Genomic DNA, 22,818 nt, shown 5'->3' on the forward strand with positions numbered 1-22,818 from the left:
CATAGGATATCTAAATTATTTGTTGCAAAGGATTAAGAAAAATGTGAAAATAGCCTAAAAATTCATTCCAGACATAAGAACAGCTGCCCCAAGCCACCCAGATTCACTTTGTAGAACAGATGGATAGCATAAAAATTTAACAAATAAGTAAAAGCTGTTTGGTTAGCTAGAATCTGCTAGATTACAACACCCTTTAATATGTCGCAGCATTTGTTTTCTCTATCATTCTATGCATTTAAATATATTGTCTTTTAAAGTAATTTTATTCCAGACACGACACAATGCCTTCTTGATTATACACTAAACATTACTAATGTTTGTATTAATTTACTTTTTTCAGGGGGAAAAAACCTCCTTAGAATTGCACTTGATTTACAGGAATTCTTTGCTTAATGACTCTAGTTTGGATTGGAATTTCCATTGCTAAAGGAAGCAGTCATTAGGCAAAAAAAATCATGTGACCACATGCTCAGCAATGGCAGTTCAATAGTCCTCACTGCCCTGGTATTGCTTCTGCCCTGGGCAAACTGCCTGCTCTGTCCCACTGCTCCCTTCCAATCCAGAACTGATTAGTTTCCTTTGGCAGATGAGGCTGCGCTGCCCTACTGCACTCACCTCCGACTCAATTCCCCACTTATCTCCTTCCCATTTCTGTCCTTTTAGCCATCCTGCACTCTGCTGCTGCCATATACACAGAACCACCTCGAGCTGACGTTCGCCATCCTCTCCTGCTGCTGCTGCTGCTGCTGCTGGACATTTGCAACACCTTCCCAAAGTGCAAGCAGCTGCCTCAGCTGGATACATCTCATCAGAAACAGGGAGAAGATGGCAAAAGTCACCTGAGGCATTGGTGGGGGTGGAGGTGGCAGAGCACAAGCCATGTGAAGGGTTCAACAGCTGCCTCAGCCAGGCACACCTCATCACCAGTGGGAGGGGAAAAAGATGGGGAAGACCAACAGGAGGCGGCAAGGGCAGTGGACTGCAGGCGGTCAAAAGGGACAGAGATGGGAGGAGGTAGGCAGGAGGGACTTGAAGACTATGCTGTGGTTGTAAATGCAGGCAGGCTGCTAAATGCCTGAGTTGTGCACCCATGACGAAGGGGTGCTGCAACGGCCATAACTTCAAGGACCAGTTGTAACTAGAATTCTTTCAGCACCATTGTAACTCTGAACAGTCACTGAATGACCGTTAAGGGAGGATAACTGAGTCCTTCGGGAGAGGGGCAGTATATAAATCCAAATAATAATAACCTGCAACAAGATTTATAGATTAGAAACAGACTTTTACCTAAAACAAGCCAGTGTAAAAATATTTATCACAGATTTAAATTGGCCCTCTTTATCCTATTTTACTCGTCCCAGCTTCTGCCAACCTAGCAGTTCGAAAGCACATAAAAATGCAAGTAGAAAAATAGGGACCACTACGGTGGGAAGGTAACAGCGTTTGGTGGGCCTTTGGCGTCTAGTCATGCTGGCCACATGACCATGGAGAACTCCTTGGACAAGCACTGGCTCTTCGGCTTTTGAAACGGAGATGAGCACCGGCCCCTAGAGTCGGAAACGACTAGCACGCATGTGCGGGGGAACCTTTTATCCTATTTTTAAATGGCATGATATTTGACATCAGAGATTTTGAAAAGCTTTGTAACTCATCAGGTGGAAATAAACAAGCCTCAGCATATACTGCCCAGTAGAGTGTTTCCTAATATCTAGAAACTTTGCCCTATATGAGATTATATGGCACACTATACAAAGTAAACTATGATCTCAATGGACAGTCACAAGCTGCGATTCTTGTATGACCCTGAGGCATGACATAACTTGTCCACAAAAGGGCAACATAAGAATTAGTCCACTTTTACCCCAGTACTCTTTGTTTCCCAACTTTTATGGATATCTGGTCAGCAATAATAATTCAAAAGACATGCCACCTTTAGGATGGTGCAAGCAATTAATAGCACCACCGTTTGCATTTTATGGACCTTGTAAATAGATACCCCAGATTGATTTATCATTGTGAAATAGTACGGTAGACAGTTTTTCCATTTTCCCTTTCACCACAAAGAAAAGTCTTGAAGAAGCATGTAAGTTGCTTCATGAAGAGTCATAAGTCATAACGAGAACTGCTGAATGTCACAAGGATTGGTTGAATATGATTGATGCCTCACTGTCCCCACCGAGCCATTTTCTAAACTTAAAAGCTTCTGGTTTATTGTGTTTTGAAAACATTTATCATATGCTACCTCTTCTGCTAATAGTAAATTCACATCTCCCAAAGAAGCTATTTGGTGCTTTGTCCCCCATTCCCCACATAATCTAAAAAAGCACTATGCCCCCCGTTAGCTTATAAAAAATTATTTTTCTTGCCCTCTCAAAATCTTTGGGGAAAAAAATACTTTAGGTCACTTTAAGGTTCTTGATGTATAGATGCAGTGCTTTTTTTGTAAAAGAAAAAGGTGCCGGAACTCACACATGTCATACAACCCACCTTGCCTACCCTACAATGTTCCATCCAAAAAAGGTGCCGGAACTCCGTTCTGAGTGTTCTATGAGAAAAAAAGCCCTGTATAGATGTAACCATAAATTTAAGTAACTACAAAAACTTTTTAAAAATACTTAAGTAGGAGAGGAGAATATTTGGTCTAATCTATTTATCAAATGTCTGGGTGGTGAAAGTTCTCTACTTTGTCATCCACAGCCAGATCTTTCCAGTTTGAAGTGATAAGGGCCCTTTAGAGTTTATCTATAAGCACACTCTTTCTCACATTGCTCCCAAACCAATGTTATCTTGCAAAAAGACTTGGATGTTATTCTTTGGATAATTGCCCAGTCAGCAAGAACTCTATAAGAAAATTATTCTTCAGGAGCCTCACATTTCTGCCCAATTATCAGCCCTCCGAAGTAAGCCAGACAGGAAATGGGAGTAGATGAACTAATTCCTCTTTATTGTAAAGCTACATTACCAGAATCTTGCAAGTCTGAAAGAACAAACTTCCCACACAACAATTTTAACTTCCTGATCCATTAGGACGGGTCCTTTTTCAATTTCTTTTTTGTGATTGTTAAGCGATTGTAGGTTCTTGTCCCTCTTGTCTGTTTTCTAGGTAGCATCCTTCTTCTTTTCCCTCAAAGCTACCCATGCATTCTATTAGACCAGGGATGGGGAACTATGACCCTTTTATGACTTGTGGACTTCAACTCCCAGAATTCCTGAGCCAGCCATGTTGGGAATTCTAGGAACAGACATCCACAAGTCCCCCACCTCTGCATTAGACCAATAAACAATAGTTGAGGATGCTTGTTGTGGGAAGTCCCAGGTAAACATTTCAAGTTTCCACTGATAAAAAGGTAACTTATTTTTGATAAAACCCAAAGAAGAGACAGATAAAAAGTGAGTCCCTACCCCATACCTACTTATGCTTTTGGTGATATATAGTTGTCTACAGCTTACTTTGGATTTATTTATTTGTCCCCGCAGCAAGTAGCAATTTCCCTGTTGCTTCAGAAGCTAAGCAAGATTAGCTAGGCTTACAGGTTAGATTGGGAAGCCCAAAAACATCCTGGAAGAAAGTAATCATAAACCCCTGCCTATTGCTGCCCAGAAAAATATATGGACATGTTCATAAATGTAATAAAATGAAAAATAAATAAATAAAATGAAGCTACTATGGGTCACATTCAGCTTGAAACTGTCTTTACTATTACCTTTTGAGAATATATAGATTTGCTAGAATGAGAGAAAGGAATATCAAGACGATATTCCAGGGGGTGCAAAAACTTGGGATTTCAAAATTACAGTGTATATGCATAATTTGTTGCCATTATTTAAAACTTTTGTAAGGGGTGCGAGAATATATCAGAAGCGTTCTAGGGGTGCGGGGTATAGAAAAAGTTGGGAGCTGCTGTGCTATTTGAACTGGGACAGAATGGAGATAATATTGCTGTTCTGGCCATCTTTTTTCCTAGCAGAATCCCTGACTAATTTAACCAGGTGGATTTTAAGGCAGTCCTCTAAATTTCATCCTCAGATTGTCCTAGCTAAGCCAGGTCATGGTTAAAGTTACCCCTATGACAAGTATGAGATTCTTTCAAGCTGCCCCTGGATCAAAATCTATGGCTTTGTGTATCTTCATGCTAGTCTTTGTTCTGGGATGTGAGAAGGTAGCTACAATTGTCATCACAGAACAAACATCTTGGGAAGGTTGGTCTCAGAGTATCTTGCAGGGATTAAGATCCATTAAAAGGTTTCTCCCCCTCACCCAAAAAGCAGACTCCCAGAATTCAATGGTTTTTTAAATGTTTAGATCAAGGTCCCTAAACTCATTGATCCCTTCATAAAATTTTAGACAGTTCACTGACCCCTCCAAAAACAATTATTATATGAAAATAATTTAATGAACACTACTTTAATTAAAAGTACTATGAATAATAATAACAATATCAACTCCTTGGAAGGTCCCATCAACCCTTGGATTCAATGTTTATTATTTAGGGGAACCATGTTTAGCTGATAACAGTAGGAATCCTACTGATAATAATCCTTGCAGAGTAATAACAGCTTGACATACAGTATAAAGGTAAAGGTAAAGTTTCCCCCGCACATGCGTGCTAGTTGTTTCCGACTCTAGGGGCCAGTGCTCATCTCCATTTCAAAGCCGAAGAGCCAGCACTTGTCCAAGGACGTCTCCGTGGTCATGACTAGACGCCAAAGGTGCATGGAACGCTGTTACCTTCCCACTGTAGTGGTCCCTATTTTTCTACTTGCATTTTTAGGTGCTTTCGAAGCTGGGATGAGTAACAGGCGCTCACTCTGCTACGCAGCACTCGGGATTCGACCCACCAAACTCCCGACCTTCTGATCGACAAGCTCAGCATCCTAACCCACTGAGCCACCACGTCCCTTGACATACAGTATATCCGGCCGCTAATATGATCCATACAGGCCACTCTATCGCTCAAGCTACAGATTATTTTTCTTATCAACAGAAATAACACAACAATTTCCAAATAAATAATGGGACCACAGTAGCTGGATATGAGCAAGTAAAAGTAGCAACTATCTGTTGGGGATGCTTTACATTTGGCTTCTTGCATTGAAAAAAAGTATAGTTAATGGCAGATTTTGAAAGAATAAGGCCAAAAATTAGTAGCTAATATGTTAGCAATATCATTTTGAAGTAAGATCTTAAGGAATTACACATATGAAACAAATTTTGCCTGATGCAGAAATATGAGAGCCATAAATACTGGCTAATAAGAAGAGGATTATAAGACAACTAATGTGTAAATGACAAGTCTAGAGAATGGCCCAGATAAGGACTTCCTATGGGATATACAAAAGAAATTGGTTAAAACTTTGAAAATTAAAGTGGAGATACAAATGATAAATTAAAAGAATGATCTGGATAATGATATTTTGCTGGATTTACAAAACAAGGTTGCTAAAGCCTCAAAAATGCCTTTAGGGTGGGAAAAAAACTTGGAGAGACCAAATCCTATAGCATCTGAATGAATTAAAGATTGTCAAAAAGAAAAGGAAGCAATATAAAGTTATTTTTTTGATTGAGGTTAAAAAAAGACATATTTCTAGTAGGCTCTGGTAACTCTTTGTGGACATTTTACCAACACCATGACTGAAAAGTTGATCATTTATGAATTTGCGTATAAATAAAAAGTATGATTATCAGAAAGAGACATTTGCTTACAACCTTATAGGGGTGTAGAGTTTTTTTAAGTTTATATTTCCTGTGATAAAAAATGAAAGTCACTTTTTATATATTTCTTTGTCTTTTGTTTTTTTTCTTTCTTTGCACTTTTTATTTCTCCCATCTCTTTGAATTTACTTTCTATTGATCCTATTACTGTAATTAATATCTTCAATGATTATTTTTAAAAAGTTCCAAAGATATTAAATAGAATAAAATAGAAACAATTCCATTTGTTACAATAATCATCCATAGAAGGGAACTAACAAATTAAAACAAATGTTTTAATTTATGCAAATGTCTGTGTATCATGTTCAGCTTCATACATAATTTTCTTATCTTATATTCCAAGGAGTTACTATTATATTTCCTATAAAAACTGGAAGTAACTTAAGATATATATTCCAGTAATGTTTCTCTTAAATCAAACTCAATTCCTAAGAACTAAAGAAATGGCCATGCATTTTCCTATCAATGATACAATAGTGGCTAATTCTGAGATTTCCTGCTGGTCTCCCATCCAATTACTAACCATTTCCAACTCCGCTTAGCTTTTTCAAGATCAATCAAAATTAGTTAAGTTTTTGGTTCATACAGGGTGACCAGGAAATAAGGATGCATTGTTGTTGTTGTTGTTAGCTGCGAAGTTGTGTCCGACCCATCGTGACCCCATGGACAATATTCCTCCAGGCCTTCCTGTCCTCTACCATCTTCTGGAGTCCATTTAAGGTCACGCCTACTGCTTTAGTGACTCCATCCAGCCACCTCATTCTATGTCGTCCCATTCTTCTCTTGCCCTCAACCTTTCCCAGCATTAGGCTCTTCTCCAGTGAGTCCTTCCTTCTCATCAGCTGGCCAAAGTATTTGAGTTTCAACTTCAGGATCTGGCCTTCTAAAGAGCAGTCAGTGTTGATTTCCTCTAGGACTGACTGGTTTGATCGCCTTGCAGTCAAAGGGTCTCACAGGAGTCTTCTCCAGCACCATAGTTCAAAGGCTTCAATTCTTTGGCGCTCAGCCTTTCTTATGGTCCAACTTTCACAGCCAAACATTACAACTGGGAAGACCATAGCCTTGACTATACACACCTTTGTTGATAGGGTGATGTCTCTGCATTTTAATGTGCTATCTAGATTTGCCATGGCTTTCCTCCCCAAGAGCAAGCGTCTTTTAATTTCTTGGCTACAGTCCCCATCTGTGGTGATCTTGAGCCCAGGAAAATAAAATCTGTCACTACCTCCATTTCTTCCCCATCTATTTGCCAGGAATTGAGAGGGCCAGATGCCATGATCTTGGCTTTCTTAATGTTTAGTTTCAGCCCAACGTTTGCATTCTCCTTCTTCACTTGCAACAAGAGGCTCTTTAGTTCCTCTTCATTTCTGCCATTAGAGTGGTATCATCTGCATATCTTAGGTTGTTGGTGTTTCTTCCGGCAATCTTAATTCAAACTTTTGATTCATCTAGCCCTGCCTTTCTCATGATGTGTTCTGCATATAAGTTAAATAGGCAGGGCGACAGTATACAGCCTTGCCGGACTCCTTTCCCAATTTTGAAGCAATCAGTGGTTCTGTGTCCAGTTCTCACTATTGCTTCTTGACCCGCATATAGGTTTCTCAAGAGACAAATAAGATGGTCTCATACACCCATCTCTTTAAGAACTTGCCACAGTTTGTTGTGATCCACACAATCAAATGCTTTAGCATAGTCCAGGGGTCAGCAACCTGAAACAGTGAAAGAGCCACTCGGAACCTGGGAGCCGCAAAAATTGTGTACGCATGTGCGTACATGTACACATGCGCAGAACAGGGTTTGACTGAAGAGTGGAGCCAAGGCGAGATATGCACCTATCCTGCATATTTGAATTGATTGGTTGAACTTTTTTAGTCCCACTTTTTTTTTGGACTACACATAGCAGAAGAATGGGAGCCGCAGGAGACGGCTGAAAGAGCCGCATGCGGCTCCAGAGCCGCGGGTTGCAGACCTGTGGCAAAGTCAATGAAGCAGAAGTGGATGTTTTTCTGGAACTCCCTAGCTTTCTCCATGATCCAGTGTATGCTGGATCCAGGATGCATTACTGCTTTTAAAATAATGCCTCCACACTTAATATACTTTGACATGAATACTTAACTCATTTCAGGATGATTTACTTTTCTCTAACAACTCATTAAAACTCATAAAATTGAGTGGTAAACCACAGATATTCACAGATGTAAATTTTAAATATGCAATTTTATTTAAAAATGTGTCTATCAATCCTTATTAAAAAATACTATTAGCTCCCTAACCTCTAAACAATGTGACAAAATGCCTGTTCAAGGTGACAGGAAACCTAAATACTTGACAATCAGTTACATTTATAATTTTGCAGTATTTTATTTCAGAATTCACTCCCGTACTGTCTGCATCTTGTTTTGAAAATAAAGAACACCATAAGCAAACAAAACTGCACTAGTTCAGAAACCTGTTTCAGTCTGAGTTCCAGTCTGTTCTGGGGTTGATCTACCTTAGCAGATTACCTATACTGGAAGAAAGCCAAGGGATTTTAAACCTATTACCATGCTTAGGCTATTAATGACACAGGAACCATAGTATCTTACTGTCTGCTTCAACGGGAGATAGAGGACAGTGTTTTACAATGCTTATTTCAGTTACTGCCTGTAATGTGTAGCATTGGATGGATTATTTTTCAGTTATCAGTTTTCCCCACACTGTTTAATTTCTTTATGAAGCCACTATAGAAGTACTCATCACAAATTTTGAAGCAGTGTTATCAGTGTGCTAATCTTATCCAATACTTTTTCACTGTTAAACTTAAATCAGGAAAGAGCATAGACCCCAGGCCTAGGACCCCAGTGGGAGCACATCATTCTGTAGGTAGTTAATGGACTAAGGCAGACATGTCAAACACAAGGCTCGGGGGCCAGATCCGGCCCGCGAAGTGGTTTCATGTGGCCCGCGAAACCATCCTGGAAACAGTGAGGGAATGGCCCCCACTGCCTTGGCCCTTCTTCAGAGACCCTTCTTCTGGCAGAGACCCTGAGATCTGTCCCACTGAGGGACACTCTAGCCACGCCTACCCAGTAGGCCACGCCCACCCAGCCCCCTGAGGGCAACCGCAATGCTGATGCGGCCCTCGGTGAAATTGAGTTTGACACCCCTGGACTAAGGTAAGACCTCACCTTGTCCCTTTATGCACCTTGCTCCCTCTCTTCTTCCCAATCCCAAGATCCTATTGCTACACAACATTTATAAGTAGTCGATGGGTATTGGGATAAAGTCTGAAACTAGAATAATATATCTACTAGCTTTTCTGATTAAATGTGAGCAATTTACATCAAATCTGCATCAAATGCTTTGTGGCAGATACATGTCCAGGCTAAAGTTAAGGATATTAAGGCTTAGGATCATTATTTGAAGAACTAACTACAGATAGCCTCCAAGCTCATCTTAAGAAACCCTGTTAACTGATGAACCTCTAGGAGCAATTTGAAGAGTAATAGGGACATGTCCTTTTCAAGGCTGTGTAAAAGTAATCTATTTCTTTAACTCTGTTTTCATAACTAATACACAATCCTTTAACGGAGAAGACTCAAATAGATATTTCTCAAGCCTTCTATGACTTATAGTAGACCGCCCCTCCCCCCCCCCCCGCTTATTCTGATGCCCTCAAAGAACTAGATTACAACCTTTGGCATTTCACACAACTGACCATACTGGATGGTGCAGACAAGAACCCAAGGACAAACATAATGCTACTGCAGTGGTCAGATCTGAATTTTGGGATCACTTAAAGGGCCGGATCCCAAAATGGCTGCTATGGTGGTGTGGCCAATCAGAAAACACCTCTGTACCAAAGTGGAACAAAGTATCAGGATGCCACCACTTCCCTATTTATTGTCCAAGAATGCTTTGGGGTCTACATGATGCCTAAACGCATTGCGACAGATACAGATCATGCTTGATGACAGCACTTTGCTTTGTGGCATGCAGGCATCCGGTTCTTTTTATTCTTCAGTTAAAGAAAAAAATAAATATTAAGGGAGCTTGCCAGATCCCAAAGGATTTGCCACTAGACCAACTACTGCTTCTCAGCACAGCCCTGGGGGTGCAAAAATCAGAGGAACTCCAGACTATTCCTTATCTTACTTTGTTAATTAAGTTACCAAGAAGAAAAAACTGCTCTTCTAACATAGATTTAGCCTAAACAGCCCTGTAAAAAAGGTTAAAAATGGTCCAAAGTTTCTTTTTCTTATTAAGCAAATTTTGCTGACTTCCAAAATTAGTAGAAATAATATTAAATGGTTATATTAAATGGTTTTCCTGTGATTTTTCAGCATATTTCCTACAACTGAAGAACATCTGTCTCTTTTTAGCATAAGGAGTTCTGTGAAGACAACTATCTCATGAAACACATCAGCACTAGAAAGTAGGAGGCAAAAGATCTCTGCCATATTCTAGCCTTCTTCTGCCAGTTACGAGCATCTTGCACTGTAAGAAACACAGATCATTATGCAAAGGGGCTTCCTCCAGGCTTCTGCAATAATTTTTCCTCTGGGATTTCCACAGGAAGACAAGAACTCAGTTACAGCAGGTAAAATACTTTAGTGCAGAAACAGAGAACTCTAGTTATGATACACAGAAACTTGCCCCTGGCTAAGAATCTGTTGCTCTAGCTAGGTAACCAGTCAAGATTATAATTCTGAGTTGCCTTTTCCTGTCCTTTTGTAAGAGGCATTTTCTCTCTCCCTTTCTAATTAGGGCCACCATTTATATCAGATTTAGTTGCAAATCTGTACAGACTTAAACAACAATGCATGAATTTTAAAGACGCATGAACAAAAAGGCCTTCACTACAGCAATTTGGAAGTAAGGAATGCTCAATCCATGGTTCATTAGAGAGCAAAAGGGAAAAGTACCCCACCACATTTACAGTACTAACTTTTTAATGTGTGTGTGCTAAAATTCCTCCTTCTATCAATTATAGAATTAGAATGCTTTTCAGTGTTTAACCAACCTTTCCCCAATGTTATCCCAGCCAGATGTGTACTGTAATTTGGGGGGGGCTCTAATCTAAACATTCTCGAGACTTCTGGTTTGTTGATGCGGCCACCACAGGCGCTGAAAGGCAAGCTCCGTCTTCCACATCTGATTTCACACCGCTGGGGGACCTTGGAAAGGGTCAAAAGTCACCCTGTAGGGTGGGAGAGGACCCCCACTTGATCATGGGAGGGTGGTAGCCTTTCCGCTCGATCCAGGGCAGCCCTTTAAACCAGTGGACAAAAGACTGGCCATAAAAATACGGCCCGTCACTAGGCTGCAGACAGCCGAAGTCAAACTTACCACCAGGCACCTATAAAGCAGCGCAGATGAGACTGGGTGAGATCTGAGTCTCTCTTCAATCCTAACTTATTTTTTCTACCTGTATAAGCTGCCCAAAGTATTTCTCCCCTGTGGAGAGAGGGAAGGGAGATATTATCCCACCCTCTAAAAACAGCGGCGACTAACTATCCAGGAGAGTTTAAAACACTGAAAGAATAACCAGATTTTAACTGGATTTCTATCTTTTTAAAATTTGAGGACTAAAAGATCTTTTATTCTTATTGAAGAATTGGGTTTTCACTTACAAAAAAGAAATAAAATTGGAAAAAGGATTATAAAAATTTTGGACTTAATTTTTTTTAAATGGTATGGGTGACATCTTGTGGCTAAACCTGATATTACAACTTGTTATTGTCTAAAAGAGACTTGGCTTGAAGCCCAGACTATAGATAAGACTTTTGCAACCTTGGCAAATATCAGCTGTGAGAAGCTTAGCTGTGTTCTATACTCAGTGACAAAATTATTTTCATTCTCTGATTGTAAAGCTTTGAACACACCACTAAGAGAACATGGATGAGGATCAGGAACAGATTCTCTCTATGTTGAAAGCAATTTATGAAACTATCCTTACAGCTTCTGATGAAATGATGCTACAGAAAAGAACAAGATGTCAGCCTAGATCAGGGGTAGGCAACCTCGGCTCTTTTATGACTCATGGACTTCAACTCCCAGAATTCCTCAGTCAGCTGACTAAGGAATTCTGGGAGTTGAAGTCCATGAGTCATAAAAGAGCCAAGGTTGCCTACCCCTGGCCTAGATATAGAAACCCAAATTTTGATTACAACCAAAAAATCAACTACACAGAATATAACAGAAGAAGTGGAACAATCAAATACTATGATAGAAGATTCAACTGATCAACAAACACACTGAATGAAAAACCCAAAAAAGGAAATGACAATATTGAAAATGGAAAATATTTTCTATATAAACCAGAAGAAACCTGAGAATCAAGAAGAAGAACAGACTGAAGGGAAAATAAACATTTCAGGACAACTACGTCTATATGGAATAATAGAGAGACAATTTGTTAGCCCTCCCCCAAAAATGGTGACTGGATGACCTCTTCTATCTCAAATAATATATATAATCAGAGGGAGATCTATTTAATGACTTAAAAGCACGGATATGGAAGGCAAGTTGGCAAAGAAAAAAAGCTAGAATAAGGCTGAAGAAAATTGGGGTTTTGACTTATTAGTGAGGATTAAAATAGAATATACTCAAATAGATGAGATGTGTACTTTGAATACCAGATTTTGTTACGAATTGAGATAAAGAAAACTTTGGTCATTTAAAACTTAGAAGCATAAATATTAAAAGTTAAATTTGAATATTGATTTGTTAATAAAGGTTGAATGTAAAAGTAATTTATATATAAGCTAAAAATCTATTGATAAATGTAATAAACATGTTTTTACATATTCCTCTGTCCTGGTCCTATTAGATCTCTCAGCGGCTTTTGATACCATCGACCATGGTATCCTACTGCTGCGTCTCAGGGGGTTGGGAGTGGGAGGCACCGTTTTACGGTGGTTCTCCTCCTATCTCCTGGGCCGTTCGCAGTCGGTGTTGACGGGAGGGCAGAGATCCGCCCCGAGGCCTCTCATTTGTGGAGTTCCTCAGGGGTCAGTTCTCTCGCCTCTCCTGTTCAACATCTATATGAAGCCGCTGGGTGAGATCATTCGTGGTTTCGGGGTGGGGTATCATCAGTATGCTGATGATACCCAACTTTTTCTTTCCACCCCGAAAGAACCCAGTGATGCCCTCGCCGTGATGTCCCATTGCCTGGAGGCGGTCTAGGTCTGGATGGGGAGAAACAGGCTTCGTCTCAATCCCGCCAAGACTGAGTGGCTGTGCATATCGGCATCTCGGGTTAACCAGACTATTCCATCTCTAACGATGGGGGGGTGATGTTACCCCCCATTGATAGGGCTCGCAACTTGGGCGTCCTCCTGGATTCACGACTCAATTTTGAAGACCATATAGGAGCCGTAACCAGGGGGGCTTTTGCCCAGGTTCGCCTGGTGCGCCAGTTGCGACCCTATCTGGACCGAGATGCCCTACGCACAGTCACTCATGCGCTCGTGACCTCCCGTTTAGACTACTGCAACGCTCTCTACATGGGGCTGCCCTTGAGGACCACTCGGAGGCTTCAGCTGGTGCAAAATGTGGCCGCGCGAGTTGTGATGGGGTTTTCCCGATACTCCCATGTAGCACCTCTACTCCGCGAGCTGCATTGGCTCCCGGTTGCCCTCCGGGTGAGATTCAAGGTGCTGGTGATGACCTATAAAGCCCTAAATGGCTTGGGTCCGGGATATCTGAGGGAACACCTGCTGCCGGCATCAAGCTCCCTTCGTCCAGTGCGCTCCCACAGGGAGGGTCTTCTCAGGGTGCCACCGGTAAGAGATTGCCGGCGGACAACACCCAGGGATAGGGCCTTCTCAGTGGGTGCACCTGCCCTTTGGAACCAGCTGCCAGTGGAGCTTAGGACTGCCCCCGACCTCCGTTCATTCTGCCGGGACCTGAAGACTTGGCTCTTCGAGCTCTCTGGCCCAGGCTGAGAATTTTAATTTTAGTTTTAATTTTAATGTTAACTGGGGTTTTACTTATGCAGGGACGAATATAATTTTTTAATCTGTTTTTAACTTTTGTATTTTTGTTTTTAATCACCCTGTAAACCGCCCTGAGTCCTTCGGGAAAGGGCGGTATATAAATGTAATGAAATAAATAAATAAATAAATACTTAGCTGATATAATAAGAACTGTACTGGCTTAAATATGAGACAGTAGAAAAAGAGAGGAAGTATTTGTTGAAACAAGGGAAATTTTGGTTACTAAATTTAAGACATTTGAAAATTAGTAGAAAATAAGAATGTTATACTGTATTATTAATTAGATGATGTAAGATGGTGAGAAATAGAATATATTCAAATAGATAAGATGTATATCCTGAATATTAGACTTTGTGATGAAGGGAACTTTGGTTACTTAAAACATGGAAAATATAAATATTAAATGTTAAATTTAAATACTAATGGGAAACTAAAAATTGGGAAAAATTAATTAGGACATTGATTGTCTATAAAGACTGAATGCTAAAATAACCAGGATATGTATAAGCTAAAAATTATTGATACATGTAAGAATGTTATTTTTATTTAATTGATATAATAAGAATTGTATTAGTTTAAACATGAGACAGTAAATACTAAGGGGGAAAAGAGAGGAAATATTTAATGTGCTAGTTTGAGACTTGTACTAAAGATACTTGTATGTCATTGAATTATTGAGTAACTCAGCCGCCACACTGCTTTTTAAATGCTTAAATGTAAAATTAGAAAATCAATAAAACATTAAAAAAAATCTAAACATTCTCACAGATATCATTCTCATAGATGACGAGTTGGAAAAGCTGTCATAAGAAGCATTGTTTTTAAAAGGACCCTCATTGTGTGTGCTCCTGTACAAATCAAAGAACTTTTCCCTATTAATTCTTTATGGAACTCTCTAATATCACCAAGCCCTCGATAAATCCTGGAAGCATTGCTGTTATTTTATCACAATGACTGACCTCATAAGACAGCGTAGGTCATTGTGAAAATTCCACCAAAGAGCAAAACAGAAAGCAAACAGTGAAAATTCATTCCAAGAAATCCATTCCACCATCTCAGCACAATTCTTACCTCACCACTGAAGGCCACACATGGCAGCTTTCTGGTGAAGGATGCCTACGAAAGAGTCAGTATTTCAGAAGTAGCTTTCTTTTACTCATTTTAAACAAGATCAAATGTTGGTAGATCATAATATGGTAAGTCGTTCAGCTACTTTCATTTGTACTTGGGCTATATTTTGTCTATATAAGCGTAATTTTTGGCAACAAGGTGAAATCTGCTCATTTTGACATACCAAATAACAACCAAAACATAACTGGAAACATTTTAAAAAAAGTATTAAGTCATTGCTCTAGCCTCAATTGCTGTTTTTGTTAGATGCATCTTTTCTTTGGTGACTTAGGAAACATCAACATTATGCCTACTATGTATATTTATGTTGACATATTTATATAATTGCAGTTTAGCCTTATCAAACCAAGATGTTATGAAATATACTTTACATTTATGATGAGCATTTATAAATACATGTACATGCTACATGCATGAAAGCATGTCCTTCTTTAGAGTCAGACTAAAAACAGTTCTCTAAAGCCTTATCTATCTAGTCATAGCTGTCCATGAAATCACATAACTCAGTACAAGGCATCTTGAATAAACTTTAAATTCAATTATTGTTTCAAATCCCTCCTCTTGTAAATGCAAGATATTTGCCAAATCCCATAGGATCTCATTAGAATTAGATATCAGTTTTGTCCAAATCAAAGACAAAGGTAGGTCAAGAGTTCAGCAATGTCCCTTAAACAAAATTATAATCTCTTAACTCTTACTTTTTCAAATATTGATCATGACTGGAAAGGTTACAAACACTGTGTCTCTGAAATTGTTTCAGACAATTTAAGCTTTGTGTTTCTATTATTCCTTGAATTAACCATTACATTTTATTTCTAAATACAGATTCCAATACTCCACTTAACTTCCACTCAGTTTTCCTCTCCAGATAACATTTATATCATGCTTTCTCCCAAGCCAGGCCATTCTTCTTCAGATGCATTAGATACTATCCACTACAATAGATATGTTATGACTTCTGCCATGAATATTTGAAATTTCAAGTTCTATACAAATTGCTGTAAAAGTACACAGTCACATGGCCTGGCTTGGGAGAAAGCATGATATAAATGTTATCTGGAGAGGAAAACTGAGTGGAAGTTAAGTGGAGTATTGGAATCTGTATTTAGAAATAAAATGTAATGGTTAATTCAAGGAATAATAGAAACACAGAAGCTTAAATTGTCTGAAATAATTTCAGAGACACAGTGTTTGTCACCTTTTCAGTCATGATTCTGTGTCTTCTGAACTGGAGGATAAAGAGTTTAAGCATGTCATCTAAATCCAATACAAAGATTAGCAGCAGTTCCTATTTTCAATATCAAGACTCAGACTTGTTCCATATATCCAGAGAGATCATCCATGTTAATAGTAAAACAAAGTCTCTAAATAAGAAGTCCCATAAAATCTTGTCTACTAGAGGTGATGGGAGGGTATCAAATTGGGCTCTAGAAAAGGGCCATCAATATTTGCTTGGTGTTAAATTGTACAAGTACCCTACAATATAGGGCTTGTAATTAATTGTCTGACAAATGGCGACAGAATTCAGGAGCACTGATGAAATTATTTTGGTGACCAATGTCCCTAGTTTTCTCTTTTATTACTGAATTATATAACTGCATAAAAATTTAATTAGATATACTCAGTGCTTTTTTTGTAAAAGAAAAAGGTGCCGGAACTCACATATCTCATACAACCCACCTTGCCTACCCTACAAGGTTCCATCCAAAAAAGGTGCCGGAACGCCGTTCTGAGCGTTCTATGAGAAAAAAAGCCCTGGATATACTGTTTTATTGTATTATTTTTGTTGTTGTTGTTGATCATCACACAGTCAGCCAGACATTCAGACTGGATTTGGCATTTTTGTCTATCTAATGAGTCCTTACCAAGGATCTGGGATAGGCATATCTAGATGTTTGATTTTGTTACAGATATTGTCACAGGATGGAAACTGTCCCCAGTAAAGCCGCCATTTGCAATTGACTGATGACAAATTTGTCAGTGACAGTGGTGTTCAAGTGGTGATTGTTGTTGTTATATTTTGCATAGTCAACCAGGTGTTCAGACTGGAATTTGCCATTTTTAACCATCTATCGAGTCCTTCCCAAGGACCTGGATAGGCAGATGTAGATGTTTGATGGTGTTACAGATATCATCACAGGATGTAAGCTATTCTGGGAAAGGCTGCCTTTTGCAATTGAGTGATGGTGATTTTGTCAATGCCGATGCTGTTCAAGTGATGATCCAGTTGCTTTGGATTACACCCAAAACACCTGGGTGTTGTTGTTGTTATTTCCTTTCCCAGTAAATAATTGTTACATTAAACTATTTCTTTTACTTTATTATTTTAATGTAAAGATTGGTCAAAGACTGTAAAAGACATCTGATCTGAACAAATATGGATTCATGTATAAAAGAAAAATATGAATCTTGCTATTATATGATTATGCTAGTTTTGCATAGACTTTCCTACACACACAGAGAAAGAGAGAAAGTATTAATAACATTTTCCTTTATTTTATGCATGTGGTGAAAAGGGATGATGTATCTATCTGCATAATGTGAAGAGATTAATTGGCCAATAAATGAGTGATGCATACTGCACAGCAGCACTTTTTCTATTCAATTTTCTATACAGGTAGTCCTCAAATTATGACCGCAACTGAACCCAAAATTTATGTTGTTAAGTGAGACATTTATTGAGTTTTGCCTCATTTTACACTTCTTGTCACAGTTAAGTGAATCACTGCAGTTGTTAAATTAGTAACCTGGTTGTTGTGAATCTGTCTGACCTTGGGACACAGCAATGGTTATAAATATGTACCAGTTGCCAAGCAACTGAATTTTGATGGTCATAAATCACTTTTTTCAGTGCCTTTGTAACTTTGAACAGTCACTAAATGAATTGTTGTTAAGTCGAAGACTACCTGTACAGGAAACCCTATTTGAAACAACTAACTGCCTAATTTTATTTATAGTTCAAGATAGAAAACATAGGTCTCTTCCCTTTTGTCATCATGATACAGGACATATAGGCTGGGCTAAGAGACAGCAACTGACTGAATAAACTCCATGTTGTGAAGGTCCTCTCCAATTCTACTATTAACACATTAACCTTTATATTACCCTCATTCCTTCATAAGATATACTTTCCTCAAGAAAGTCTCAGAGATCCTAATTTTGCCACCTGCATATGTCTAATGGATGACTTGCCAAAGTCTATTCTGACTTTGGTCAAAAACATTTATTCCTATCTCTACTGTATTTCTGCAATTGGAACACTTCATTTTATTCAGAGCCAATTTCAAATTCATACAATTAGAAGCAACTATATAATAGAAATGTAAATATAACCTAAAATGATTTAATGTTTTATCTCCAAATTGTAAACAGATGTGTACAAATTGAACTTAACATAGAAGGCAAGATTCTACAACCCACTGAAGCATCTGTAAAATACATTTCTAAGAATTTATGTTCTAATGAAATAAGAGAAAAAGTGGAAAAAACTAGAAATGTATTAGTAAGGAAAAGCTTTTTAAAGGCCAATATTACACCACCATCACTATACCCCACAAAAGAAAGGACAGATTAATTATGCCATTTGCCCAATGAATTTTGGCAATTACCTTTAAGTTATTACACTACAAAATAAGATATAGGTCATGAAATGGACTGGAGATGCTACATACCAAAATAGATTGGAAACAACATACTACAGAACAGTGTGTTATCCTACACAAATACAAACAATTTCCAATTTATATTTCAAGGGGGGGAGCTAAATTGCTCTAGTTTGATTCCAGTCTTCCTAGAGAAACTTCACTAAACAAGACTTCTAAACTTAAATGCCCATGGCATATTTCTGTTAAAAGTCAATACCAGTTTGTTCTTCCAATGTTTGCTGTCTATGAATGCAGGCTTTCAAAAGAAAAATATTACACAATCAAGACTGCAATTAGCTAAATAGCTCTTGTAACAGAGGCCCCTCCTCTTTCTGTCCTCTTAATGAAGCATCCACTAAAAGCAGCAGAAAAATACATAATGCCTGAAAAGCCAAAAGATGATGTAAATGTTTGTTTATTTATCAAATTTACATGGCCACTCATCTCATGAAAAGCAACTTTGGGCAGCAAATAAGGGTTGCATCTTAAGCATCATGTTCTATGCCAGTACAACACACAAATATGCCTTATTTTGAAAAAGTAAATTCATGTACCCAAGTTCAAATAAAACAAGCTGCAGTTACAATCAAATTAAGGAAACTCATCTGATTTCCTCAGCCTAGTCTGCCATGCCACATGTCACAGGTACATGCTGAATTTTGCAAAATTACAATTATCTTCCTGTAAAAGTTATCCAGTTGCCAGTTCTCTCAGAAACACAAGTCCAAGTAATAAGGGTTTATCTAATTTGGCCACAGAAGTTCCAAGGCATAGATAACTTCTGCTGGAACTGCCAAGAACTTGTATGTTCACATACATGAGAAGATAACCCGAGAAGCTCTCAAATCACTTAGGCTGAGCTGTGCAGAAAGTATGCTTTCAGAGAATAAGGCTGGCCTTCAAGGAAAGAAGCAACTTCAAGGAATTTATTTTGCCTGCATCAAAGCACACCACAAAACATCCATTCAATGCCGTGAAAAGCTTAATGAACATTGTATCTATTAGTGAGTATCCTTATGAAACGTTAATTTAAAATACCCATGACAAAATACAAATAACCGTATTAGTAATTACTGAACATTTCCTGTGCTTCCCAGCAATGTAAGGCCAGAAATGGGAATAGGGAAACTTGGGGGTGTGGGGGGGAGAGTAAAGCAAATTAAAAAAAAATAGGAATTACATTTTCAAGACCTTCATTTCTCTAAATTCTTCTCCTGCACATCTGCCAAAGATCAAAACCAACCACCTAGATCACAAAGTACACATGGAATCCATCCATAATTAAAAACCCACTCACTATAATTAAAATTAAATTATATGATCAGAAAAGTAAGCAGTATTAAAAAATTAAAGAACAATCCCATTTGTTTCCAAAAGATCTTGGCTGGTGGGAGAATTGTAATTACTTCCAAAATAGCTTGTTAAATAAACAAAAATACAAAATTTAAGACGAGGCAATACCTAGGTGCTCAAGTGCAAAGACAGAATCCAAGTCTCACTGTAATAAAACAAGATTTCCTCAGCAGCTGTAACGGGATCATTGTTTCATGTGCTTCCTTGTCATTCAGTTTCATAAAAGAAAGCTGATGTCATCTCATGGTTATTAGGAGGGTATTCTCACTCATAAGAGAAGGATTTGTGCTAGGAGTAATGTCAGAGACTTATCAGGCATTGATTTGATCTGTACATTTTCTGTTATGTTTATATTGCATTGTGCTAGACTGTACAACTGCTTAAAGTTATGTGACTCAAGTGACATATAAGTCTTATATAAATGTCTCAGAAACTCCTTGTTCAATCTAATCTCAGCCATATGTCCATGGAATGGTTTTTAATAATACGTTTCTAATGTACCAATTCAGATTATTATAGGGAATAATAACTTGTGTTACCCTAAGACGCTGTTAGTTCCAAAGTATTATTACATGAGCAATCTATATTCACACATTATGAAAGTCAATAATCACAAATGCAATGCCTTATATATATCAACTATTTTAGGAGCTAAGGAAAAGTATAGAACTATATCAAAATGCTAAAAATGTATTTGCAGCCCTTATTTATAGCACTATACCTGCTTTCAAATTATAATTAGCTGCTACCCCTTCTGAAAAGAAAATACAGCAAAAATATCTAATAAAATATATTATTATATTAAGCCTAGCAAACATAACACAGTTAATGTGCTAATACTAGCAGTAGACAAAAGAGTTTCTCCCTTCCATCCACACCCAAGCTAGAAGAACATACCACAGCTTTTACCCAATGAAAATGGTACTTTGCATCCATGTATTCTGGCTGAGTAGGGGCGTGACCAGCTGCTGATATTAGAACCATTTTTCTCTGAGAAAAAAACCAGTGGAGACACTGAAGGGACACAACCATCATGTATGAAATCACTGGATGGTGGCAGCAATTCTCTGAAAGATAATCTAGAACCTCCCCCCCCCCCAAAGTCTACTGCATGTATAGCCAAATGAGTATAGACAGATGTTTGTGGGGGAGGGGGAAATAGTGAGAAAAAAAATGACATGCTTTTTATTTTTCCCCACCAATCACACCCACTGAAAATGCAAATCTCATCATGCTGACCTACATATATATATATGGAACAAAGCAGTTTATTTCTCTGGAAAGATGACCTTTATAAAATTCTTTCTTTCTACACTTAATGAAAATGAATCAATTTATTAACGTATGAAAATGGAGGCAGAATATATTTTTCCCTTTCTTAGGTATTCAAAGGTTTTTCACCATCAAATTGTTAGAAACATGACATGGACTGCAAAACATGGCACCACCAAAACGAAGAGCAAAGGAGCCCATCCTTTTTCTCTTTCCAAGATCCACACCTACTGCAGCACCAACAGCATATAATTCGCCATCACCCTCAGCAATGAAAATGAACCTTCCAAACAAAAAAAAAAAAACCAAATGCACCAGAGGTCCAGGTTTTGGAGAGAAGGAAAAGAATACCCTAAAGAAAAGAATAGGAAGCGAAAATCAAGACATACTTAAAATATAAGTGACTCGTTTAGCAAACAGAAAATTCTTTAAAAACGGGCACACACGCAGGTGAAAATCACATTTCACGCTGTGGTGCTGCAAATGAATGTAAATGAAACAATGCTATGCTTTTCAAAGCCTTCCTAAACCCTCCGCCGCTTCTCATGCAACTACATCTACCCTTGAGGGTCTCAGAGACACACCCCTCCTGCCCCATTTTGAACTGCGAGAATCTCCATTGAGCGCCGACCTTACAATACACCAAAAAGGAAAAGCACTAATTTGCAGAGCGGAGACAGGTGGCGAGTGCGTATTGGCAATAAGGCTCTTCTACTCGGAAAGGAGTGCGGTTAGAGGCGAGGAGAGATAAGCTATTCCAAATGCTACGGCTAAGAGGTAGCAGTAACAGCAACGGTAAAGGCTGCGCGAAGGTGTCTATCCACCGACCTTTCACTCCACTCAAATCACGCTGGGTTCTGAAGCCGCTGACTCCCGAGCTATTTTATCTGTAATCTGCAATCGCTGCGTAACCGCACGCACCTGTGCGGTCCACGCACCCCGCCCGGCCATCCCCGACCCCCCCCCACACACACACACAAACGCTTGGAAAGTCTGAAGGCCCTGGGTGTACCTTCCCCGACTGGACGCAGCCGGCACCCCTGTGGGAGAGCCTACCTGGTGCTGCGGCTGCTAACTCTGCTGCAGGGAGAGCTCGCTGGAAAGTCTCGCTCACTAGAGCCTGGAGGAGGGGGAGTGACAGGAGAGAAGGAGCGACCGAAGAAGAACGCGCTTAACTAAAGCCGGGAACGCGCCCTAAGCTCCGGAACCTTCCCTAGAAGAAGCCGTACACGCGCGTTCGCGAAGGCCCACCCAATGCTGCCCAAGCCGGCTCGACCAAGCAGGCGCAAAAAGCTCACCCGTGTCCTCTTTCATCAGACACCACCCTACAGGCGTGTGCGCATGTGTCGAGTCGTTGCGCTTTTTCCCAGCCTGTGTTCTTTGTCTCCAGAAGGAAAAGACCATTTCCCAAAAAGAATTGAGGTGAGGGTGAGGATGGGGGACGCATTCGCGCGCCCTAACAGGCAAATAAAATAGTAACCGCCTTCATTAGTATACGCCGATATAACAGGCCGAAATAGGGGTCTTTTCTGTGGTTTTAAAGCTGGGGAAAGACTGCTTTGGATCCGGGAGCCTTTTCTCACCCCTCTTTCAGAGAAGGCTAAAAGGCCAACGGAGGATGTTCCATACAAACAATGGAAGCCGGCGAGCCTCCTTAAGGGTCTTGTTAAAAGCAACAACTAAAAGGGAGAGTAAATCCTAAAAGGAGAGCAAGAATAGAAATGGC

General features: G+C 39.2%; 1 protein-coding gene across 1 annotated transcript in view; it reads right to left on the reverse strand.

Moving 5' to 3' along the window:
* MAPT (microtubule associated protein tau) overlaps positions 1 to 22,450 on the reverse strand; it is an 86,607-nt gene extending 64,157 nt beyond the window's left edge. Inside the window, exon 1 of the mRNA XM_083378247.1 lies at positions 22,391 to 22,450. Within this exon, the coding sequence (XP_083234373.1) occupies positions 22,391 to 22,406 (16 nt within the window). The 5' untranslated portion in view covers positions 22,407 to 22,450. The remainder of the gene's footprint in view (positions 1 to 22,390) is intronic.
* Between the last annotated feature and the right edge of the window lie 368 nt (positions 22,451 to 22,818).

Source organism: Vipera ursinii (assembly GCF_947247035.1).
Source record: "Vipera ursinii genome assembly, chromosome: Z".
In the NCBI taxonomy this organism is placed as follows: Eukaryota; Metazoa; Chordata; class Lepidosauria; order Squamata; family Viperidae; genus Vipera; species Vipera ursinii.